This window comes from Miscanthus floridulus, chromosome 4 (genome assembly GCF_019320115.1).
Source record: "Miscanthus floridulus cultivar M001 chromosome 4, ASM1932011v1, whole genome shotgun sequence".
NCBI classification, from domain to species: domain Eukaryota; kingdom Viridiplantae; phylum Streptophyta; class Magnoliopsida; order Poales; family Poaceae; genus Miscanthus; species Miscanthus floridulus.
The window spans coordinates 118122294-118145549 of NC_089583.1; the positions used below are offsets into that span (position 1 = coordinate 118122294).

Here is a 23256-nt window from a genome sequence, read left to right on the forward strand (position 1 = left end):
CCAAAGAAAAAACACACGGACGCCGGCCCAGCAGCAGCAAATCGGGCTGCAACTGCAAGAACAGCACCGCGGAACACATAGAGCCCAAACCTCGATGGACGGGCCCTCGGCACTGGTGGACAGCCAGGCGAGCATAGCGCGCTGCTTCCTGGCCCAAACAGCCCGCTCGCGCGTGGACGGAGCCAAACCAACCGCTCCACTCCACTCCCGCAAACTACCGTTGCGGCGCGACCACCGGAGCCCGGCCCGCCCCGCACTCCCGATCGCCAGCGATGGCGAGCCTTCTCCTCCGGTCGCTCCGGCGGGCGCGGGGCTTCAGCTCCTCTGCCACCTCGGCGGCGAAGGAAATGGGCGACGGGAATCTCGTCGCGTCGGTGATGTTCGAGCGCCTCCCCGTCGTCATCCCCAAGATCCATCCCGTCGTCTACGCCTTCCAGGAATTCTCGTACGCCACGCCCGCTCTTGTCGCCCATCTGGTCCCTGACTATCTAGTCCTTGCTTCCCTGCCTGATTTGGTCGTGCGTGTCCCTGGTAGGTTTCGGTGGAGGCAGCAGCACAGACGGCAATACCCAGACGAAGTTCTCGGCAAGGCCGACGCCAGGTGAAATTTCTCTCTCCTTCCCCTCGTGTTTGATAGCCTTCTTTTCTGAAAAGAGTGCTCCTGGTTGTTTTGATTTTGCTTAATCGAAGAGCAAGTGTGCAATGGGATGACTGATGGATGCATTTCTCGGTGCATTGGCATAAGAGGTTTAGAATAACCTGGGGGGTAATTTCAATCGGAGGGTGAGAAAGGTTATTTGCTGCCAATACTTTACGCAAGTGGAATATCATTGAGTAAGAAAGCAAGGAGCATTATTGTATACAGGGTAAACAGGTTGCTAGTAGGACACAGGGTAGCTGTCTGTAAGTATTATTGTTTACAGGGTAAACAGATTGCTAATAGGACACAGGGTAGCTGTCTGTAAGTTTTTTGGCAACTGTCAATAACTTGAGTCGAGAGCAGATATGCATGTTCTTTGCCCTCTTCTGATGGTCTGTGGTGTCACAGAAAAATAGCAAAATTGCTGCCAACATTTCATCAGTAGATGTACCGTGCCAACCCTGAATTATAGGTCCTTATGCTTTATGAACTGGTTACTTTGAATGGAGACTTGCAGACCAACAAAATACCCCAAGTCCCATCTAGGAGAACGAAATGGCTGCTTCTGATCAAGAATGGAGCTTTGTATTTTGTAATGAACATCTGTGAATGATTCAGGTTCCATTCCACGTCAATTAGGCACGATTGCATGGACTTAAGACAGCCCCAACGAAATTAGTTGACCTGAAAGTAATACACATGGTATAAAATCTTTTTTATAGCAAACATTTATGTGATGACTACTGTCTGACTCTGATTCTTAGGATGTTTTCCATTCTCAATTTGTATACTCTGCAATTTGCATCTAGTATTTTTTTAATAAAGTCTCCACATTTTCTTTCGTAGGGATAAGGGTGATTATCACATTGATTATGTGCCTGCTCCAAGAATCACAGAGGCTGACAGAACAAATGACCAGAAGTAAGTGCTCGACTTCACCCCTACCCATTAAGGAGTCCTAGTTTCAAAATGGTTCTAGCGTTATTCTTTGTATCCTCTACTGGCCTGCATTTATACTAGGATGAGCTAGAGTTTATGTCACGCATTGAGCTTCCCTATACTTTCTAAGTACTAGGATACTAGTTGAACTCCCTGCATGATTGTGCAGCTAGATTTTTAAGGCCAGTTGTATTTGCTCTGCCTATGCAACCCAACATTTATTTACAATTAAAAAAATCTCTTCTGTTTGTCAATCATAGTACCCATTATAACACTACCTGACTAATCTATGCCGTTACAATTTGGTCATGAAAATACAAAGTATATCCTTCTTTTTCCATTTCAATTAATAATATAATTTCTGGGATTTGTCAAATGGGAGTCCCACTGAATGCTCTCTTGTCCTGCTTTTTATTGTGGCAATGAGATTTTGATGACCAATTGACCATCAATAATATACTTCAAATATGTACCGTTATAGCTGTACTTGGCTGCTTGTCCATTTTGACCTGTACAATAGTAAGTTTTAAGGATTAATGTGGTTCCGTCTAGGTGTCCAAGGCTTAAATTACTTTGGTTTTGGGTGAGTACAGGCCACAATGGGGAAGTAGCTACAACAATACATGTTGAAGTTTGTTAGTTAAGATCGTTACAAATTGTCTGCTTCTATAAGAAGCCGAAACAGGACATCATCTGTGGATCCTTTCAAAGATGACAGTAATAGGCATTTCCCATGCATAACTTCATACTCAACATGATTAAGGGATCCATTTTCTATCCTGCAACTGCAAGAATTCCATCATAGAATTGTGTTCAATGTCAAATATATTCCATGAGACCACGGATTAGTATTATGTAATTCTGAACTTTTTAGCTTTTCAGCATTGCACTGTCAAGTTTGTAGGGGCAGACCCAGTGCCGGAGGCTCCCACATGAGTGGGGTCTGGGGAAGGACAAAACCGAGGCAAGCCTTCCCCCCGCAAATATGCGGAGAGGCTGCTTCGAACCCACGACCTGGTGACTCAGTGAGATAGCTCTAAGCTTGTACTGAACCATTTTTATTTGTAGGTCGTTACAACGAGCTCTTGATAATAAATTGTATCTCCTCCTGTATGGCAACACTTACGGGGCTCCTGATGGAAAGTCTATTTGGCATTTTCCAGAAAAAATATATGAAAATGAAGAAACTATGCGACTGGTACCAGTTCTGGAAATCTACCAATAAAATATGCATCAGTTCTGGAAATCTACCAATGAAATATGCATCAGTTCTTCTTAATGCAATGATACGCAGCTCTCCTGCGTATTCGAGAAAAAATATGCATCAGTTATTCCCAGTTCCTTATGTCCAGCTTTTATTTCTGTTCTATTCCAGTGTGCTGAGTCAGCATTGAAGTCTGTTCTTGGGGGACTTGACAATACGTACTTTGTTGGCAATGCTACAATGGCTCATATGGCTGTTAAACAAACAGATTCAAGTGTTTCATCATTCAAGGTGCTTATTTTGTTTCACAAAAAAAAATCCTTGTGTTCAGTAAGGAAACTAATGTTTCAACGTGATACTATTTCTGAATCCTTGCTTGGGTTTGCTCACTGCTCCTCAGCATGTGTATTTTGAATTGTTGTATTTAGATTCCATCTGCCACGAAGATGTGTTTGTTGAATGTACTGTCATGTGGTAGTCTCTTAATCCAGTTATGCTTCTTGCAGCGTTTCTTTTTCAAGTCACAAGTGGTCGGCACCACGAAATACCATATTGGAAAATGCAAGGACTATGCTTGGGCAACCAAGGATGAGCTGTTGGAATATTTTCTCGAGCACAGAGATTTCTTGAACAAGATGATCATTCACATAAGATAGCTCTGATGAGGCCATGGACACGCTGAAGACCATTCTGAGCAATTCTTAGCATTTATGAGCAGATTTGGCAGGAAACGACGACTTCAAGCAGTTCTTGAAACAGAAACTCAAGATATTCCATTCTGCCTATTTTTTTTGGGCAACATATCATGTGCAAACCAACCAACCTGTGTAAACTTGGAAACTAACAATTAGGACCACTGGATGCTGATCCAATGGATGGGGTGAGGAGGCTTAAACGCAAAAAAAAAAAGGACGGCGGGTGGAGGGCTTAAGCGCAAAAAAATCCCACCTCTCACCCCATCCACTGGATCAGCCTCCAGTGGTCCTGATCGGTAGTTTTCAAGTTTGCACAGATTGTTTGGTTTGCACCTGATATGTTGCCATTTTTTTGGGGGGCTGATTCTGCATCTTTGTATGGCACTGCTGTAGCAATGTTGCATGTAGTCAGTAGTCCTCTCCCAGCAAACTGTATGAGTTTGTTATCTATGGGAGAAATAAGTAGCAGGGTGCATTTGATACCCCCGCTGTTTTGCGTTACGTTCTTCTGGCAACTGCCAAGATACTTGAGCCTGGAATCTGTACTCTGCATTTCTGAATTCATGCAATACGCCTGATAGCATGCTTTATGCAGGCTATTCTTGCAACCTGAATGGATCCAGATATACGTCAGTACGTCACGTATCTTTTTTTTGCTATTTCTCATTCTCAGGAGCGCCACTGCGCCAGCATGTGCCAACAGTTTCTTTATCGTCTTAGGGCGCGTTTAGATCCAAATTTTTTTTTGGGTTTGGCTACTGTAGCACTTTCGTTTGTATTTGGTAATTAGTGTTTAATTATGAACTAATTAGGTTCAAAAGTTTCGTCTCACGATTTCTCATCTAACTGTGCAATTAGTTTTTTTTTTTGTCTACATTTAGTACTCCATGCATGTGCCGTAAGATTTGATGTGATGGATACTATGCAAAAATTTTTGGTAACTAAATGGGGCCTTAAAAAAAAAACAGTTTCTTTATCTGAATTATCTTTGGAAGGTTCACAGCTGGGAGGTGGGCCCGTATGCCATCCCTCAGGCCCCAGGGCTTCTCGAACGCACCAGTGGCGTGTTGCCTTCCATGTCCACCTCGGCTTTAGACCTCCTTGTCAGAGAATAGTGGCCTCGTAAGGTGTCACCTCCGTGTTAGAGAATAGTGGCCTTGCAGGGTGTTAGGAGATGTTGCAGAAGTAGCGATAACTTTGCTCTAACGATACCCGCAACAGTTAGAGCTCAGCCAATTTCTCTATGGATGATAACTTTTAGTACATAACTTTAACATAGATAGCTTCATATGACACTCTCATCTAATCTTGAAATGTGTGTAAGAGCTTAACTCTTGATTAAGAGTTATCTTTTCTCTCTCTTCTATTAAAATATAAAAAAATATATTTAGAGCTAGCTTAAAAGACGATTGTTGGAGCTGCCCTAACAAAAGGTGGAAGCAACAACCAGAGAACATGCTATGGTGAGAAGTGGCTTCAGACCGACGTATGCTCGTTTGGGATTATGTTGGTTCCTGCGTCCTCTCTCTCCCCATGTGTGAAAGATTCCACTAGTTTGTGCCAAACTTTTCCTACGCAGAAACTGAGCAACATGCATAGGTGTGGGATTGTGAAGAGACAAGGCATGTATAGCTAGCGTTGAGCAAACTGTGGTTTCAATCTCTCACGACATACGTAGAGGTATGATTTTTTTCCTAAGGCTAACACTACTGTATGCCAGCATTGATGTTGTACTCAGGAGCGTGTGGCCCATGCAAGCCAGCATGAATTTGCATTTCTTGTTTCAAACTATGTGTGTGCATTTCTTATATTTATATAATTTGGTCTCAAACGGGAGCTCGTTTACAAATATAAAGTTTTTTAGCAAATTTAGAACATACTAGGGGTTTTAAAACAAGACTAACATACCCTTTATTAAAAGCCTATGGAGCTAGTGGGTAGCAGAATTTTAGGGTGGTTGATTGAGCAAGTGTGTGTTTAGTTCGCGAAATGAAAATTTTTGGACGTCACATCGGATGTTTCGGGGATGTCGAAAGGAGTTTTCGGATACTAAGGGGTGTTTGGTTTCCTGGACTAAATTTTAGTCCATGTTACATCGGACGTTCGGATGCTATTTAGGAGAACTAAATATGAGTTAATTATAAAACTAATTACACAGATGGAGACTAATTTACGAGACGAATTTATTAAGCCTAATTAATCCGCCATTAGCATATATTTACTGTAGCACAACATTGTCAAATCATGGACTAATTAGGCTTAAAAAATTCGTCTCGCAAATTAGCCACAATCTGTGCAATTAGTTATTTTTTTCGTCTATATTTAATACTTCATGCATGTGTCCAAACATTCGATGGGACAGGGACTAAAATTTTCCTGTAGTAACCAAACACCCCCTAATAAAAAAACTAATTACATAGCTTGCCTGGAAACAGCGAGATGAATTTATTAAGCCTAATTAATCCATCATTAGCGCATGTTAGTTACTGTAGCACTTATGGCTAATCATGGACTAATTAGTCTTAAAACATTCGTCTCGCGATTTCCAACCAAACTGTGCAATTAGTTTGTTTCGTCTATATTTAATACTCCATACATGTGCCGCAAGATTCGATGTGATAGTTTGGGGTAAAAATTTTTAGGAACTAAACCAGGCCTAATGCAAGCTTTAAGCGGGAGGTTTGGATGAGACTGCACCCTGATCCCTTAAATTTGTGGAGAAATTTGAAACACATCCCTTTTATTAATGCATTGCAACCACTCAACTACCTTGGATAGTACCCCCTCTTTCTAAATTATAATACATTTTAATTTTTCTAATATGCACTTAGATATACATAGTAAAAGCATCCGGAAAAAACCAAAATGTTTTACACTTTGAAGCGGAGGAAGTAGTTAGTTGTGGGCATCAAATTGATGTAACATGTTCGGTTGCACAGCTGCCGCTACCTGCAGCCGCTGAGTACTATGTGAGAGAAAAATAAGTGGCTCAACTGCTGCTTTTTATTCGTGTAGCCAAACAATCTGAATACTTACAATTCTATATTGTCTAGGTGCACAAGCATAAACATAGCTGCATTTTGTTTTGGGACGTTGTCATCATGACTAGATAGTGGAGTAACATTTTAAGCAAGTTTTGTTTCCACACTCGAGGCTCAAGGTTTTTTTTCAAAAGGAATGGAATTGTGACACAGAGAGAACGGTTAAATCTCATTCAATTGATCCTAAATTTTAAAAATAAAAATAAAAATAAAAAATAATTCAAGGCTCGCTACCTTCATCATCAATTTTTCTTCTCAAACGTGGGAGTTCCTTCACTTCGAAGCATGTTCTTCTGCATGCACCCGCTGCAACTGCCGGCCAGAGAGCAATAAACCTGGACGGACGCGCAGACAAAAATCTTTCCCTCAACTGTTAGGTCAGTCTCGATACAATCGGCCTGTTCGCTGGTTGGTTTCTGGGCTGGTTTGGGCTGGCTGGTGCTGATTTATTGTGAGAGGAAAACACTGTTGGCTGGCTGGTTTGGGCTGGTTGAAACCAACAAGCGAACAGGCCGAATGTTTCATGTCACTGATTTCAAGACCAGAACATGAAACACCCTTTACGCCTTGTTTAGTTGGACCCCAAAGTCTAAAAAGTTGCTATAGTACCTGTCACATCGAATATTTGCGGTCCGTGCATGGAGCATTAAATGTAGACGAAAAGAAAAACTAATTGCACAGTTTGGTGGAAAATTACGAGACGAACGTTTTAATCCTAATTAATCAATGTTTGGACACTATTTGTCAAATAAAAACGAAGGCGCTACAGTAACCCCAAATTCCAAATTTCGCGAACTAAACAAGGGCTTAGACTTGTTGTAAGATTTAGTTTTTGTGTTTTGTCGACGATGCTACACAACTTGTTCGATTAGCTGGTTTATATCGTTGCTAATTCGTGAAAAAATACTGCTGACTGATTTGTTTCAACTGGAATTTTACGATGATTTATGATAAGCCACCGCCAAACCAACGTGCTGACAATCGACGTCGACTCCGCGAGATGCCGCAGGCCGGCAAGCGAAGCAGGCAAGCCGTCCGGCCTCTCGTCGTCGTCGTCAGACTAGCAGCCACGTGCTCCGGCGCGGATCGGGCCGACCCGCCCCCGCGCGAGCGGCAGGAGGAGGTCGAGGCGGGCGCAGCGAAGCCTGGAGCGGTGGCGCGCGCGTCTGGAGCACGGGATCGACGAGACGACGACCATGAAACTTCCCCCCCTCAACGCTGGTTTCAGGCGCTTTCCAAGGAGTTGGAAACGGTGCGGTCTCGTTTCGTGGGGATGAAACGTTTCCCCTCTCTCCTTCTCAAAACGTACGAAGATTCTAATTTTGCTGACGTGTGCATAAAATCCTCGTGAAATGGCCTTTGACACTGGCCTTAGAAAACCAATTCTTTCTCGCAAAGAAAAAGCCCCGTCGGTTTCCTCCCATTTAACTCCGCTGTCCGCTTCCACTCCCGCCCGCGGCCCGCCCCGCCGCACCCCCGTCGCCGTCGCCGCAGGCCCGCAGCTGCCGCGATGCACAAGACGGCGCAGGCCTGGTTCACCGGCGGAACCGCCGCCTCCTCCGGCACCGCCGCCGAGTCGCAGCCGTCCCTCCTCGCGGACTGGAACTCGTACGCCGCCACCCGCTCCGACGCCTCCTCGTCCTCGCCGCTCCCCTTCGACATCGAGGCCGCCGTCCGCTCCGCCAACGACACCGTCTCCGGCACCTTCAGCTCGTGAGCCCCCCCTTCCCCATCTCGACCCCAAAACCTCAGATCCGGTCTCCCCCCGCTCCCTCTCATCGGATCCGATCTGACTGCCGCAGGGTCACCAAGGGCGTGCGGGAGCTCCCGGGGAGCTTCCAGAGCGCCACCAGTAGCTTCCCCTCCGGGAAGGCGCTCATGTACTTCGGCCTCTTCCTCGCCACCGGCATCTTCTTCGTCTTCATCGCCTTCGCGCTCTTCCTCCCCGTCATGGTGCTCATGCCGCAGAAGTTCGCCATCTGCTTCACGCTCGGGTGCGCGCTCATCATTGCCTCGCTCTTCGCGCTCAAGGGGCCTGCCAACCAGCTCGCCCACATGACCTCCAAGGAGGTAATGCAGTTAGCTCGGCTCTGCACTGCTGTTACTTCTACACTTCCTGTAATTTAAGCATTAAGCTTCACTTTATCCTTTGGGAGGGTGGTATGCTGTTGCTGCTATAATCTATTATGAACTAATGATATATAGTCAAACTGGGTTTGTAAGCTGTTTTCTGAAAATTCCCGAGTCTTTGAAGCCATAAATCAGCTAGTTATCAGTTTGATCCTGTTATATTGGTCAGGATTTGTCGCTGGTCGCTGGTTTGTTACCACTAGACTTTTGAACCCAACATAGAGCCGTCTGTGATTTTGAATCCAGCACTAATGATTTTGTAATGTGTGGTAACAAGAAGCAAATCTTGCTCTTGAGTTCCTTGGTGAGCTCAGCTTATAAATTATGGCCATCTCCAAGCTGCAAAGGACTGTTATTAATTGATATTGAGAATTTGTTTCGATGTCTATCAATTGATATTTCTCTAGAATCGGCTGTAGCTTATCTGTGTTCTTTTTTAGTATCACACTTCATTTTTTGTATGTTTTAGGGAAATTTTTTGTATGTCTATCAATGGATATTGCAAAGTTGAAGTAACGGTTCCTTATCCCCCTTCTGTTTCATATATAGATTGTCTGGTAAAAGATAACATAATAAAATATCAAACAAGCAATTCAGAGGGTAAGTATCATCAATCTAAACAAATGGTTTGGGTTCTTTAGATATATCCTATAAAAGCATAAATATTTGGCTCAACATTCGGAGCTTTCTAACAAAGTTTGCTACAGTGTTTTTATAGTAATTAAATCTGTGGAGTGCAAATAAAATACTCTTGGATCTGTGTAGTGGACAGAATGGTTGGTGCAACTTAAAATCCATAGGAACAACCTCCTCCCAACCCAGAATTGTTATTTTAAGTTCAGTTGTGTTTTTTACTATAACAGGCTTCAATATGCGCTTCATTCATCTTGCTTATTTCTATTGAATCATAATGTGCAGTGTTATACCATCAGTATCAGGATTTGAAAACCTCAAGTTTCTAGGGAATTCCAATCTAGACCTGAATGAAATGCATTTTTTTTGGCTGGAGTCACTTCTATTAGCCCAAATTGGTTCCAAATAAAGATGTGGCTTTTTAGCCAGCCTCTCATCTTGTTTTGCTTGTTGACAACATTACATAAAATCTAGAGTTGAAAGAGACGAGTCATCTGGTGGGAGTCACTTTCATCAGCTGAAATTGTTGAGTCATTTGTTGAGAGTCACTTTCATCAGCTGAAATTGGGTCAAAATAAAAATGTTGCGGCTGTGGGGTATTCTTTACTTTGACCAGCCTCACCCCTAGCTGAAATTGATGACAACATTGCTTTGATGCCTATGGCGAAATGACTTCCCACTATTGCTTAATGGTTGCTTAACATACCTAATCTACCTTCCACACCCTTAATGCCTTCAAAAACATCATAAAAGCTGCAAGTCCGTACCAGCTACATATTTCCCACTTGTGCTAGGTTGAACTTTCTAATTTGAGAAATCAAGTCATTTGATGCATGTCAATGAGTACATCTTGAGTCTAGTTCAATTGTTAATCCACTGCTTGGTAAATTTATTTGTCTTTGGCAATTCCTACTTTGTTCATAACTTCATATTCTTCTAGCTGGCAAGACAAGGGGATTTTCTTTAAAACTGTTAACGCTGACTTCATAGTGAAGCTAGACCTTTTTATTGTTTCTGTAGAATTTATAAGTAGTTCTCGTACTGTTTTAATTTTCTTAAATGGCTGCAATATTTGTAACATGGAAACACATGATATCTAATGAAGAATTTTGTCTCATATCCTCTTCAGAGGCTACCGTTTTCAGTGGGATTTATTGGATGCATGGTTGGTACGATTTATGTTTCTATGGTGCTTCACAGCTATTTCCTCTCTGTGATCTTCTCAGTCCTTCAGGTATGTTTTTGATCAAGATTTTTTTTTTACTCCGTCTATGTTTGTTCAAATCTTGCTATACTGTAAGGTCATTTGTTTTAGTGCATATAGCCTTTCAGTCCCAAGCAAGTTGAGGTAGGCTAGAGTTGAAACCCACCAAGATCCCCAAGTCACGGTTCAGACACTTCAATAGCTGCTTTCCAAGTACTCCTATTCAAACATAGATCTCTAGGTATATTCCAAGCTTTCAAATATCTTTTTATTGCCTCCCCCCATGTCAATTTCGGTCTTCCTCTACCTCTCCTCATATTATTAGCTTAGCTTAGGACTCCACAATGCACTGGTGCCTCTAGAGGTCTCCTTTGGACATGGCCAAACCGCCAAACCACCTCAACCGATGTTGGACAAGCTTTTCTTCAATTGGTGCTACCTCTAGGCGATCACATATATCATCGTTCCGAACTCGGTCCATTCTTGTGTGACCGCAAATCCATCGCAACATACGCATTTCTGCAACACTCAGTTGTTGAACATGTCGAATTTTAGTGCATTACATGTAGTTTCCGTTTATGACACAATGAGTTCATAACCAGTGCCTTCTTCAAAGGGGAGGGAAGAGTTTGCCTTCCCCTCCACTCCTAGAAAAGAATAGAAAACAAAATAATTCTCCTTCCCTACTTCTTTATGGAACAATACAGTGTCATGATGAGCTGTCATCTGGCATATGGCCTGCGAAACTGCAATACCTCAGCATTCTCTTGTGCATTCTGCTTTTCAGACTCACTCAATTTTTCACTCTTTTCTTGACCCAGGTTCTGGCCCTTGCATATTACACTATATCCTACTTCCCTGGAGGATCTAGTGGACTGAAATTCATCTCGTCTGGTCTGTTGTCCTCGGCAACAAGTTTATTTCGTCGATGACCTTCCGTTGTCACACATTTACTTGATCATACCATGCTATGCCGCAAGATTTTTGTATGTAGTTGCTGATCATCCCCTTGATAGAGATTTCATGATCTTCCCACTCTAGTCATCCTGTTTGTTTGTCTAGACTTGTACTGGTGTTGGATATAGATTATAGAGTGAAAGGATTCATCACGCCATCTCAGAGTCCCTTGTGGCTGTATATTGTGGTAAGAAATATGTTATGACCAAGTTAAAGATAGCGCTGTGGGATGATGTTGGTTTACATTAGTATTATCAATTCTAGAATTGTAGTGCTCCTTTAAAAAGAACGTCGTGCTACTGTTTACCCTAATCCGGTCCATTTCTATCTCTATGCATTATCTATATAAAACTGTTCAGAGCATAAATAAATTGGCACGATAATTCTACCAGGTGAAGTTTTTTTTTTTTTTTTTTTTTTTTTTTTTTTTTTTTTTTTTTGACAAAACCAAGCCGTAGAGCTTTATTGATTGAGAATTGTTACATCATTTGAAAGAAGACCAACAATTAAGCTAGGGGGATCATCGTCCCAAATACAATATTTTTTGGAAATCATAGCTCAGCTTCGCCAATTCTACCAGGTGAAGGTTGTTTTCAAATGGTTGGCACTTGCCTCTGCCTCAGCGATCATTTGAGATATCTGGCGCCCGACAGATCCGGCAGACTTGAGACAGATGATTGAGAGGTCAATTAAGTTTGTGAACAAATAACTAAATTATCCACACGACCACAATTATACAATTGCAAAACTTCTTGTTTTTATTTAGAGTGTCATTTCTAAATCAATGCTCCACGTTATTTTAGATCGATGCTGACGTATTCTAGCTGGAGAAGATGCTCTTTAGATACATCAATTTAAAAAAGAAACTGATGTAGGCATAGATAGGTACGGAGTATAGCGGATTTAGTAATTTTGGATCACCATCTACGTTAGGTGCATCAAACCCTCAACAAGACAGTCTTCCGCTAGCCTGTTTCGTGCCTGCCATCGAGGAGCTGCTGCAAAGTCAACGCTTCACTGAAGGGTGGTTGTTCTTGCAGCCAGATCTAGTCCTAAATTCCAATATCTGACGAGTATGTGAGGGGAGGGTCAATTGTTTGGAGGAGGAACTAGCAAGATCTGAAGATGGGAGGAGTTGAGGAGAAGATTATGGTGGGCGCCTTGACGGGGGTGATGAGCCCTGTGCTCGGCAAGCTCACTAGCCTCATCGAGAAGAAGTACACCGAGCTCAAGAAAGTGAGGAAGAAGCTGGAGCAGCTCAGGAAGGAGCTGATGGCCATCAACCTCGCGCTGGAGAAGCTCATGGCCATGCGTTCCCGGACGCGCAGGCCAAGGCCTGGGCGGCTGAGATGCGCGAGCTGGCTGCCCTGTTCGCTTGTGTTAAATTTGGCTTGTTTTTTCAGCTCTTTAGATACATCAATTTTAATGTTTTTCTCTCACAACAATTCAACCGGAACAGTGTTTTTCAGCCAGTTTCAGCCAAAATTCAGACCAGCGAACGGGATGCTCCATGAACCAGCTGATACGGCTACTGGGGTGGTGAAGAGGTTCTTCCGCAAGAAGATAAGGAAGCTCAAGAAACTACATTACCGCCACAAGTTTGCTAAGGAGATCCAAGACCTTCATGATCTTGTCAACGAGGTGTACGATCGTATAAAGAAATACACGTTTGAAAAACTCTAGCATCTACACGGAGATCGATCCTCGGTTACATGCACTCTATGTGGAGGTGGAAAAACTCGTTGGCATCGAGGGCCCAAGCCAGGAGATCATTGGCCGGCTCGTTGGCAAAAACCCATCGCAGCGAAGGAGGGTTGTCTCCATTGTTGGACCTGGAGGTTCAGGCAAGACTACACTTGCTAAACAGGTGTACGAAAAAATTAAGAGTCGATTCTCTTGTAAAGCTTTTGTGTCCGTTTCGCAAAAGCCCGACATGAACAACCTTCTACGGGAGTTGCTATCTCAACTTGGAGGCTCAGGATCGATGGCAATGGGATCTCGCAGCGACCAACAATTGCTCGACCAACTAAGATCATATCTTGAAAATCAAAGGTTAGTTTATCTGCCCTTTTCTTGGTTATTTCTGGGTAAGAGTAATTAAATAAATAAATGTGTTTACGCCTGCACAGCCATTAGTTACTCTGACTTCTTTCCCTTGACAATAATTCTAGCACAACGGCAATCCAAAACTAATAATACTACCAAATTCAAAGAAACCTTCGATTAATCCATCAACACAGAGATACACTCAGGACTAACAACTAGTTCATGACTAGCGGATTAACAATTAGTCTGCATGTTTATTAGATCCTTAGAGCATCTCCAAGAGTCCTTCTAAGGCCATGTTCGCTGGTCTGAAACTTGGCTGAAACTGGCTGAAAAAAACACTGTTCTGGCTGAATTGTTGTGAGAGAAAAACACTGTTCCGGCTGAAAAAAGAAGCCGAACAAGCCGAATATGGGGTAAGCCGAACAGGGCCTAAATCTCACTCTCTAAATTATCATTTGAAGAGTCATTTGCATAAAAATCGCTTTCTATATCTTTCCATTCTCCAACAATTCTTCTATATCTTGTGTGCACTATAGAGAGTCATTCTCATTTTCTATCTTTAGGTAGCGAGGAATCTAGAATATAAGATGGCTATATTTGGATAACTAAATAAAGAAGCTGTTGGATGGTATTTTTTCATAAAAATCTCTATTTATCTAATAATAAGGAAGGATCTAGACGAGAGACTCTTGGAGTTACTCTTAAACATTAAAAATTAGTTAACTAGTTGTTGGTCCTATGTATCCAAGTAGGGTCTAAGATATATCTCAAAAATCAAAGATTAGTTTCCCTTTTCTTTTTGGCTTGTTTCGGAACACTTCCTTTTACAAACTTTTTGCTTTGAAGATTCTTTTATCAAATGTCAATGGTGGTTATTATTGGGTAAAGCTAAATGAATACGTCTGCAAAACCATTAATTGGATGCCTTTTTGCTTTACACGGCAATAGCTCTTATTTTGCACTGCACGACACAACAATCCAAGACGGAAACTATCAACTAAGAACACTTTGACTAATTCATCCTCCCTGTCCTGCGTTTGTTCTTTATGGTACACATGCCAGCTAATTGCTACTGTAAACAAAGGTACGGATTCATCAAATAATGCCAGTGTTTGCTCGTCTCATCCTCTCTCTCCTTTGCTGATTCTGTTCTCCGATCTCCGGTCGGCCAGCTAAGCGTGGTCCATCAAATTGTTTCATCGCTTTATGCCATTTCAACTGCAAATCGCTCATGCCCATCTTAATCAGACATTAGGAGGATATCTTCAGCAAGCACAATGGTGGATAGAAAAGGAATAGTAAATACAGATTTACCCTCAAGGCCATTACAAGTTTGCCTAAAGATTGGTAACTTCTTTTTTAACATGGTGCATTGAAACAAATTTTCTTAACAAAATATACTTCACATGACTGCAGCTTTCTGCGATAAAGGTTCCAAAACAAGTAAGATTCATTCAACTGAAAAAAGGAAGTGCACCATTTCCTCGGATTACTGATAAAAAATTATTAACTAAAAATGTGAGCCTAACCTAGGCAGGCAGGTTCCACCGCATGGAAACTCGTGATTTTTTTTCTAATCGTACAAAGAGTGATTTATTCTCTATATAATTTCTATCTTTTTTTGTGAAATTTATATGATTTAAGTCTTGGGCGGGGTCAGAACAAGTAATGGGGAAACTAGAAAAGAATGTTTGATGACATCCCTCCACAAACTTGGAGGAAACAACCTTCGAGATGTCAAAATTGATGAGTATGATGGTCGTGCAGATTGTTTTGTGGATTCTTGGTGCCCTCCTCCGCTCCTCCTCCAAAAGTTTATTCATGATGGTCAACACTGCAGGTTTCCAAAGTGGATCAGTTCCTGTCTATGTGATCTCACCTACTTGGATATACGTGTTCAAAAGATGGAGAGGGAACATCTACGTATTCTTGAAGATTTGCCGGCCATTCGTTTCCTATACCTTGATGTGAAGCAAGTTACAGAAGATGGACTCATCGTCAGTTACGGTGCATTTCGAAGTCTAACATGTTTCCAATTCTATAATATAGATGGACCTGGTTTGGTATTTGAAGGAGGCATGCGAATGCTGGAATGGCTTAGGCTCGAATTCGACACAGATAAAGCACTTTCAGCATATGGCAGTTTGGAGGTTGGCATTGGGCACCTCTCAAATGTCAAACGTATCGATCTTACTATCCGGATTACTTCTGAAGGTGAAAATGATCCCGCGGAGAAGGCCGTCAAATCTGTCATCAATGGCCAAGTAAATATGCTTCCCAACTGTGCCACAGTTCACATCGGATTTAGTAGACGGCCAGCTTGTTTGCTTGCTCGTATACGATCGTAAATTATAAGCTAGAATAGTATTTTTCTCTCATACCAAACCAGCCAGCAGTAAATAATCCACGATCGTTTACGACGAAACGAACAGGCTGGGAGTCGGTTTTCACCTGGCAGGCACAACAGGGCCACATAGAAGAACCCATAGGATGTATGTAACGGCCTGTGGTTGGTTTACTGTACTGTTGTACTGTATGTTCGCTTCTGCAGTTTGTGCTTGTTTCCAAACTGGAAAGCTCGGACACTTGCACTATACATGCTGTATTTAGGTTATTAGTAGGTATAGAAAATAGAATGTCGTCCCAAAAGGAACGACATGCAACCACAAGTTGTACATGGATGTGTTCTATAATAATCATTCGATTTTCTTCTTAATAATGTAGTGACACGGAAATCTTCTGAGAAGAGAATTTGCCAAATTTTCTCTTCAAGACTGCTTCTTGATTGGTTGATTTGTCACAGTTCGATAATCTTCATCAGGCAAATGATAATCTTACAGCTTCGTACTGTATGCTTTTTTTTTGTTACTTAGGCTTACGGATCTAGAAACATACTCTATGAGGGGCTTCTCTCACTTGTTTTCTACATTTAGCCTCAACTTCTAAATTTTAGTGACTATAAACTTGTAGAGGGATCTTAGGAGGAGCTCCATACATCCAGCAGTGGGGGGCCCGGCCGACCGGTGCTAGACCCGCCCCTTAGGCTCCATTAGACTACCCACAGTGTGGTGAAATACCGATGCCTGAAACCTATTTTTCATCCAAGCATCGGTGCTTACACACTGCATGAGTAAATTCAAGCAGCGAAAACTTTGGCACCGAGGAAAGTAGGTTCACCGGTGCTTGCTTTGAAAAGGAATATATAGTCCCACATGTAAGTGATATAAAGATCTGACAAGAGTTATGAGGGGAGAGAATAAACTATTGTTTGTTTAGTTATTTGAGGCACCGGTACACTGTCCCCGTTCGCTGGTCTGAAACTTGGCTGAAACTGGCTGAAAACACTGTTTCGACTGAATTGTTGTGAGAGAAAAACACTGTTCCGGCTGAAAAAAGAAGCCGAACAAGCCGAATATGGGGTAAGCCGAACATGGCCACTGTGGCATAAATGAAAGTTGAAGCATCGGCTATGATTTGACATTTGAAGCCTTAGTACATTGTGGCTAGTCTTATAGTGTATAGCTTTGGTACCCGGGGCTAGATCTACCTCTGCTTAGGCTCCATTATACTCCCTCCGGTTCTCTAAAGCAAGTCATTTTGAAGTTGTTTTAAGTCAGATATTTTAAACTTTGACTACAAATAACTTCTTTTGGGTTGAGTTTGAAAATATAAAAGTGATGTAAGTAGATTCATCTTGAAATGTAGTTTCATAAAAAATATATATTGACTATATTTTATAAATATTTTATAGCAAAAAGTTACAGTCAAAGTTGTTTCTTAAAGACCGTGTCGATGTTCAAAACGACTTGTTTTATAGAACCGGAGGGAGTAGTATATATGACGCTTTGGTAAATTATGTAGACATGCAGGATACAGAGGTTGCACCGTAAAGATTTTGAGTTCTTCTCTGTATTTTTTTTAATTCTCAGTGTGCATACAACCCTTTGTCTCATGTCATCCTGTGCTTTTCATCATTGTGTGAGATGTATATTCTTTCTGTCCTATAATAAATAAGTTTCTATAATTTTTTAGACAGATTAAGGACGTTGGGAAAAGAAACATGTATCCTTTTTATTTGGTAGTTATCGTTTGCATACACCCATGATTAGCTTCAAATGAAAAAAGTTCAAATTGCTACTTCAAGTATCACTTATGTCCACGTAACCCCCTACACTAACATTTAGTTTGATTTACTCCTCTTAACTATTTCAGTTGATCCAATTTACCCTTTAATAAGATTTGTTTTTTTATTTCTCTATGCAGAAGTTTAATTTTTATTTTGAAATTTGTAAAGGTGATAGTGGACACCATAAATTATTTTTAAAAATACGTATGATTTTATATCATTATGTTTAATACAAATTTATATTTCTAGTATTAATTTATTATTATATGTCCTAACCTACCAAAATTATGATTAAATTTTGTGACATATTTCTTGAAACATAGGTCCCGTTCGGCTTACCCCATATTCGACTTATTCGGCTTCTTTTTTTTCAGCCGGAACGGTGTTTTTCTTTTACAACAATTCAACCAGAACAGTGTTTTTCAGTCAGTTTCAGCCAAAATTATGCCAGCCGAACAGGGCCATAAACTATGGTGCTAGCTACCCCCTCACAGAATTTGAAATGAAAAATCAATTTGAATGTAGAGAAACAAAAGAGATATTTTTTTGTTGAAGGATAAATTAGAGGAACTGAAATAATTGAGAGAAGTACAGCAGACTAAATGATAGTTTAGGAGTTATCTAAACATAGACCATGTTTGAGGGTAGTGTTTTAGACTTTTTTCAAATCAAAATTGATATCGTCATAGCTATTGTAGGGATAGCAACGAGTTTGCCCACGAATTGTAGTGCCTGCGTGAAGTGTATTGAGGACAAGATACAATTGCTCACGTCTTCGGCCAGTGCCAGTTTGTGTGGGGCCGTGAGTAATCCATCTGTCCATCTGAACAAAGCAGCCTACTGTAATTGTCAAAGAGATAATAGTATCCATCCAAACAACCTTAGATTTCATAGCCTACTAATTACAAACTCATTTCAGCCAGCCAAAACAATTTATTTTCCAAAATACGGATTCCTACACTCATCTCATCAGTAAGTGAGAGCAGCTCATCTCCTCGAACAATTTATTTCAGCAAGTGCTTTGTTTCAAAGCAAGATTTCTACTACCACTAACAGGAATTTTTTTTCTTGGATCCACTATAGTTCCCTAACTCCAAGATCCGATGATTATGTGAGTCGGAGGAGAGGGGAGGAGGAATCGAAGATGGGGGAGCTGGGGAGGAGAGCGCCTTGGCGGGGATGATGGGCCCGGCGCTCGACAAGCTCGCTAGCCACCGAGCTCAGAAACGTGAGGAAGAAGATGGAGCAGCTGAGGAAGGAGCTGATCGCCATCAACCTCGCGCTGGAGAAGCACGCGGCCATGGAGAGCTCAGACGCCCAGGCGAAGGCGTGGGCGGCGGAGATGCGCGAACTGGCCTACGACTTGGAAGACAGCATCGACCTCTTCACCCACCACGTCGACCACGAACCGCCGGACACCACCACCGGCGTCAAGAGGTTCTTCCTCCGGATGATCCGGAAGCTCAAGAAACTCCACTACCGCCACAGGTTTGCTCAGGAGATCAAAGAACTTCACGATCTTGCCAACGAATCGTACCAGCGTAGAAAGAGATACAGGATTGAGGAGGGCGGTTCTAGCATCTCGCACGCGGAGATCGATCCTCGATTACAGGCACTCTACGTGGAGGTGGAGAAGCTCGTGGGCCTCCAGGGCCCAAGCCAGGAGATCATTGGCCGGCTCGTCGGCGAGAACCTGCCAACGGAGCGACGGAGGGTTGTCGCCATTGTTGGATCTGGAGGTTCAGGCAAGACTACACTTGCTAAACAGGTGTACGAGAAAATCAGGGGCCAATTCTCTTGCGTGGCTTTTGTGTCTGTGTCGCAAAAGCCCAATATGAATAGCCTTCTGTGGGAGTTGCTATCTCAAATTGGGAGCCACGGTGGAGATTTGGGATTGATGGCAATAGGATCTTGCAGTGACAAACAACTAATCGACAGACTACGATCACATCTTGAAAATCAGAGGTTAGTTTAACTTTTCTTTTTAGTTAGCTTAATTCAGAACACGTACTAGAAATTTGTGAATCTCAGTGGTTATTTGCTTGTACAGCCATTAATTACACCAAATTTCTCTTACACAACAATAAGTAGTTTTGCATGATGACAATCCAAAGTTAAAACTAACGTCTAGTGTATGTCGTATTTGTATTTTTCATAAACTTTTGTAGCATTTTTACATGTATGCGCAACCGTTTCTATTGCCTTTATACAGAAATGATTTTCACTGCTTCACAAACTTGCTTATAGGTATCTCGTTGTGATAGATGATGTTTGGACAAAGTCAGCATGGGAAACCATACAATGTGCTCTTCCTAATAATGGCCATACAAGTAAAGTAATTATGACAACACGTATCAACAGTGTAGGTCAGTTCTCCTGCACTTCAGATGAGGGTTTTATCTATCAAATGAAACCTCTTAGCAGAAACGATTCTGAAAAATTATTTCTGAAAAGGACATTATGTGATGAAGACAACTTTCCTGTTCAGCTGGAGGGGATTAAAAATGAGGTAATTGAAAAATGCGATGGTTTGCCACTGGCCATTGTTACTCTAGCTAGCATGTTAGCTACTAAACCAAGAACAGAGGAAGAATGGGAGAGGGCACTGAATTCTATCCATTCTATGCACGAAAAAGATAGTGGCCTGGAAGTGATAGATAAGATATTGTCTCTGAGTTACAGCGATCTACCTCACAATATGAGAAATTGCTTACTGTATCTGAGTACATTTCCAGAGGATCACATGATTTACAAAGATACCTTAGTATGGAGATGGATAGCTGAAGGATTTATCACTGAAAAACAAGGCTTTACTTTGGAGCAAGTTGCCGAGAGTTACTTTTATGAGTTCGTAAACAGAAGTTTGGTCCAGCCCATTAGCTTGCGTTCAAGATATGAAACACGTAGCGAAGGAGGTTGTCGAGTCCATGATATTGTATTGAACTTCCTCATCTCTCGTTCAGCTGAAGAAAATTTTTTAACTATGTTGTATGGCCAGGGGGTTCCATCTTCAGATCAAAGGATTCGTCGGCTCTCTGTCTCGGACAATCCAGAACATGCACTGGCAGTCTCTCGAGCAACCATGAATCTCTCCCATCTCCGGTCAGTTAGTATATACAATGTTGGAGATTGGACTATGCCTCCTGTTTTAGACCTACCTGTCCTTCGAGTGTTAGATCTAGAGGGATGCCGTGATTTGAGGATTGTTGACCCTGATTGCATTTTAAGTTTATTTCATCTCAGATACCTGGGGTTCCGTAGTGCAAGCGGTGTCGTGCTACCGGATCAAATTGGAAACCTACACTATCTGCAGACCATCGATTTAAGCGGGACTGGAGTAACACAGCTGCCAGAAAGTATTGTTCGGCTCAAGCGACTGATGCATCTTGTTGGTCAACGTCTCATCATGCCAGATGGGTTTGGTAACATGGAATCCCTTCAGGAGTTAGGGACTATTGATTGCTGGAAGTGCTCCATCAATTTTGGGGAAGATCTAGCACTTTTGAGCAGGTTGAGGGTGCTCCGAGTGACTTTCATCGGGGTTGAAACAAGTGATATGGAAACTAGAAAGAAATCTTTGATGTCATCCCTCTGCAAACTTGGAGGAAACAACCTTCGGCGTGTCACTATTAATGACCATGTTGGTGGTGGAGAGTGTTTTGTTGATTCGTGGAACCCTCCTCCATGTCTCCTCCAAAAGTTCATTCATATCAGTCAATACTTCTCCAGGTTTCCAAAGTGGATTAGTTCCTGTCTATGTGATCTCACCCACTTGGATATAAAAGTTGAAAAGATGGAGCGAGAGTATCTACGTATTCTTGAAGATCTGCCCGCCATCCGTTTGCTATACCTTTTCGTAAAGCAAGTTTCTGAAGATGGGCTCATCATCAGTCGTGGTGCATTCCGATGCCTAAGGCGTTTCGAATTCTGTAATATAGATGGACCTGGTTTGATATTTGAAGGAGGCATGCGAATGCTAGAATGGCTTAGGCTCGGATTCGATGCAGATAAAGCACAATCAACATATGGCAGTTTGGAGGTTGGCATCCAGCACCTCTCATCTCTCAAACATATCGTGCTCATTGTCTGGATGATTTCTGAAGGTAGTAATGATCCAGCAGAGGAAGCCGTCAAGTCTGTCATCAGTGGCCAAGTAAAGATGCTTCCCAACTGTCCCACGGTTGACATCCGATTTCGTAGACGGAGTCGGCTGGCAGGCACAGAATAAGGACCACTCAAAAGATGACGTTGGATGTGGCATGTAGCGGCTTAATATACGTGTACTTGCTTCTGCAGTTCATGCTTGTTGCCAAAATGGAAAGGTCGACACTTCGCACCACATGCTCCATTCAGGTTAGCTTGTAGAACGTCATCCCAGAAGGGAAGACATACAATACAACCACAAATTGTGTTTGGATGTGTTGTAACCATTAATTTTTCCTCTTAATGCAGTGACATGTAACTCTTCTGCGAAAGAAATTGCCAAATTTTCTCTTCATGACTGCTTCCTGAATGGGAAGATCTGGCATAACTGGATAATCTGCATCAGTCAAATGATAATCTCACAGATTTGAAGAGACATCTGTATGTTTCTTGGGTTACTTACGCTTCCTCAATTGCACAGAGCAAGCAATCGTGAAGGAGCAACCTGATGTCTGCATTATACATGACTGCAAAAGGGAGTTGCAGGATGCTATGGAGGGACTCTAAGAATAGCTGTAACCGTCTGGAGTCACTCCCATGGAAAGATGTGCAGGCACATCTAACATCTTGGGGATAAGAGAGCTGTTTAAGTGTCATTGCCAACAGAACCGACAAAGTAAGTTTGTAAAGATCAATATGAAAGGAGCTAGATGAGTTGTCATTAAAATATATGGCCAAGAAAGAAAGTGGTGCTAATGTCGATATGCCTCAGGAGTCAACTGAACATAAAGAGACAGAGCCTAAAGAAATTATGCTGGTGACAGCAACGGCAAAATAACAAGGTCGTTTTTGGAATGGACCCGTGTGAAATCAAAGGAGAATTGGTCACTGCTGCACGACAGAAAGGGAACTAGGTATGGAATCATGGGCACAAAAATTGCAGATCTAAATAATAGCCATGTATTGAACGGAATAAGTTGCCTTGCACTCACTGGCATGGTAGAGGTGACGACATTCCAGCCGGTGCTACACAATACAAGTGTTGCAACAAAGAAAGCAATAGGCTTCCAATCAATGAACTTCCCTGAGCTTGTCAGCTTGCCCAGGATCAATGTCAAAATGCAAAAAGTCCAGGTGCACCAAGTGATCCCTGCCCCTATGTACAGAGTCTTTTTATGGGGGAAGAAGATAAAATGTTGAAGGTTGAGTTGAAGCAACGGCATGTGAGTGTTCACCTGAAAGACAGGATTGAAGAGACGGCTTAAACTCTGCTTAATTTCCTCCCGTCTCCACCTATATTTTTTCCACAATTCCACACCTAGATTCCACATACAAATTGTCCCATTACTTGTATGTCTTTTTTAGTACTTTTTCTAAAACAAAATATAGATGCATATATGTATGCCTACATTTATGCAAAGCTATGAATATCGACACTCACACTTCTATATTAGAAAAAAAATACACGGTCTCCTAAGCCAAGTCTAAATTCGAA

General features: G+C 42.1%; 4 protein-coding genes across 7 annotated transcripts; all 4 read left to right on the forward strand.

Annotated features, from left to right (window-relative positions):
• Nucleotides 1-240: 240 nt before the first annotated feature.
• Nucleotides 241-4090, forward strand: LOC136552840 (uncharacterized). The gene is made up of 6 exons (XM_066544413.1): nt 241-445; nt 536-601; nt 1487-1561; nt 2648-2777; nt 2955-3074; nt 3290-4090. Exons 1-6 carry the CDS (start codon nt 273-275, stop codon nt 3437-3439), a joined length of 714 nt encoding a protein of 237 aa, XP_066400510.1. The 5' UTR covers nt 241-272; the 3' UTR covers nt 3440-4090.
• Nucleotides 4091-7855: 3765 nt separating this feature from the next.
• On the forward strand, nt 7856-11786 carry LOC136552841 (protein transport protein SFT2-like). The gene is made up of 4 exons (XM_066544414.1): nt 7856-8232; nt 8322-8589; nt 10412-10516; nt 11308-11786. The coding sequence occupies exons 1-4, from the start codon at nt 8030-8032 to the stop codon at nt 11416-11418; spliced, it is 687 nt and encodes a 228-aa protein (XP_066400511.1). The 5' UTR covers nt 7856-8029; the 3' UTR covers nt 11419-11786.
• Nucleotides 11787-12413: 627 nt separating this feature from the next.
• On the forward strand, nt 12414-22204 carry LOC136550497 (disease resistance protein RGA5-like). 4 transcript variants are annotated; one of them, XM_066542093.1, is made up of 4 exons: nt 12414-12745; nt 18913-19583; nt 19866-21971; nt 22071-22204. In XM_066542093.1, exons 1-3 carry the CDS (start codon nt 12569-12571, stop codon nt 21844-21846), a joined length of 2829 nt encoding a protein of 942 aa, XP_066398190.1. In that variant the 5' UTR covers nt 12414-12568; the 3' UTR covers nt 21847-21971; nt 22071-22204. The 4 variants fall into 4 exon arrangements, with proteins under 4 accessions (XP_066398190.1, XP_066398187.1, XP_066398189.1 ...); XM_066542090.1 differs by lacking the exon at nt 12414-12745 and adding an exon at nt 18474-18590 and having other exon boundaries at nt 18702-19583; XM_066542092.1 differs by lacking the exon at nt 12414-12745 and adding an exon at nt 18474-18590 and having other exon boundaries at nt 18702-19583; nt 19866-21940; nt 22071-22200.
• Nucleotides 12947-16103, forward strand: LOC136550669 (uncharacterized). Its single transcript, XM_066542285.1, has 2 exons — nt 12947-13094; nt 15137-16103. The coding sequence occupies exons 1-2, from the start codon at nt 12947-12949 to the stop codon at nt 15838-15840; spliced, it is 852 nt and encodes a 283-aa protein (XP_066398382.1). The 3' UTR covers nt 15841-16103.
• Nucleotides 22205-23256: the final 1052 nt, after the last annotated feature.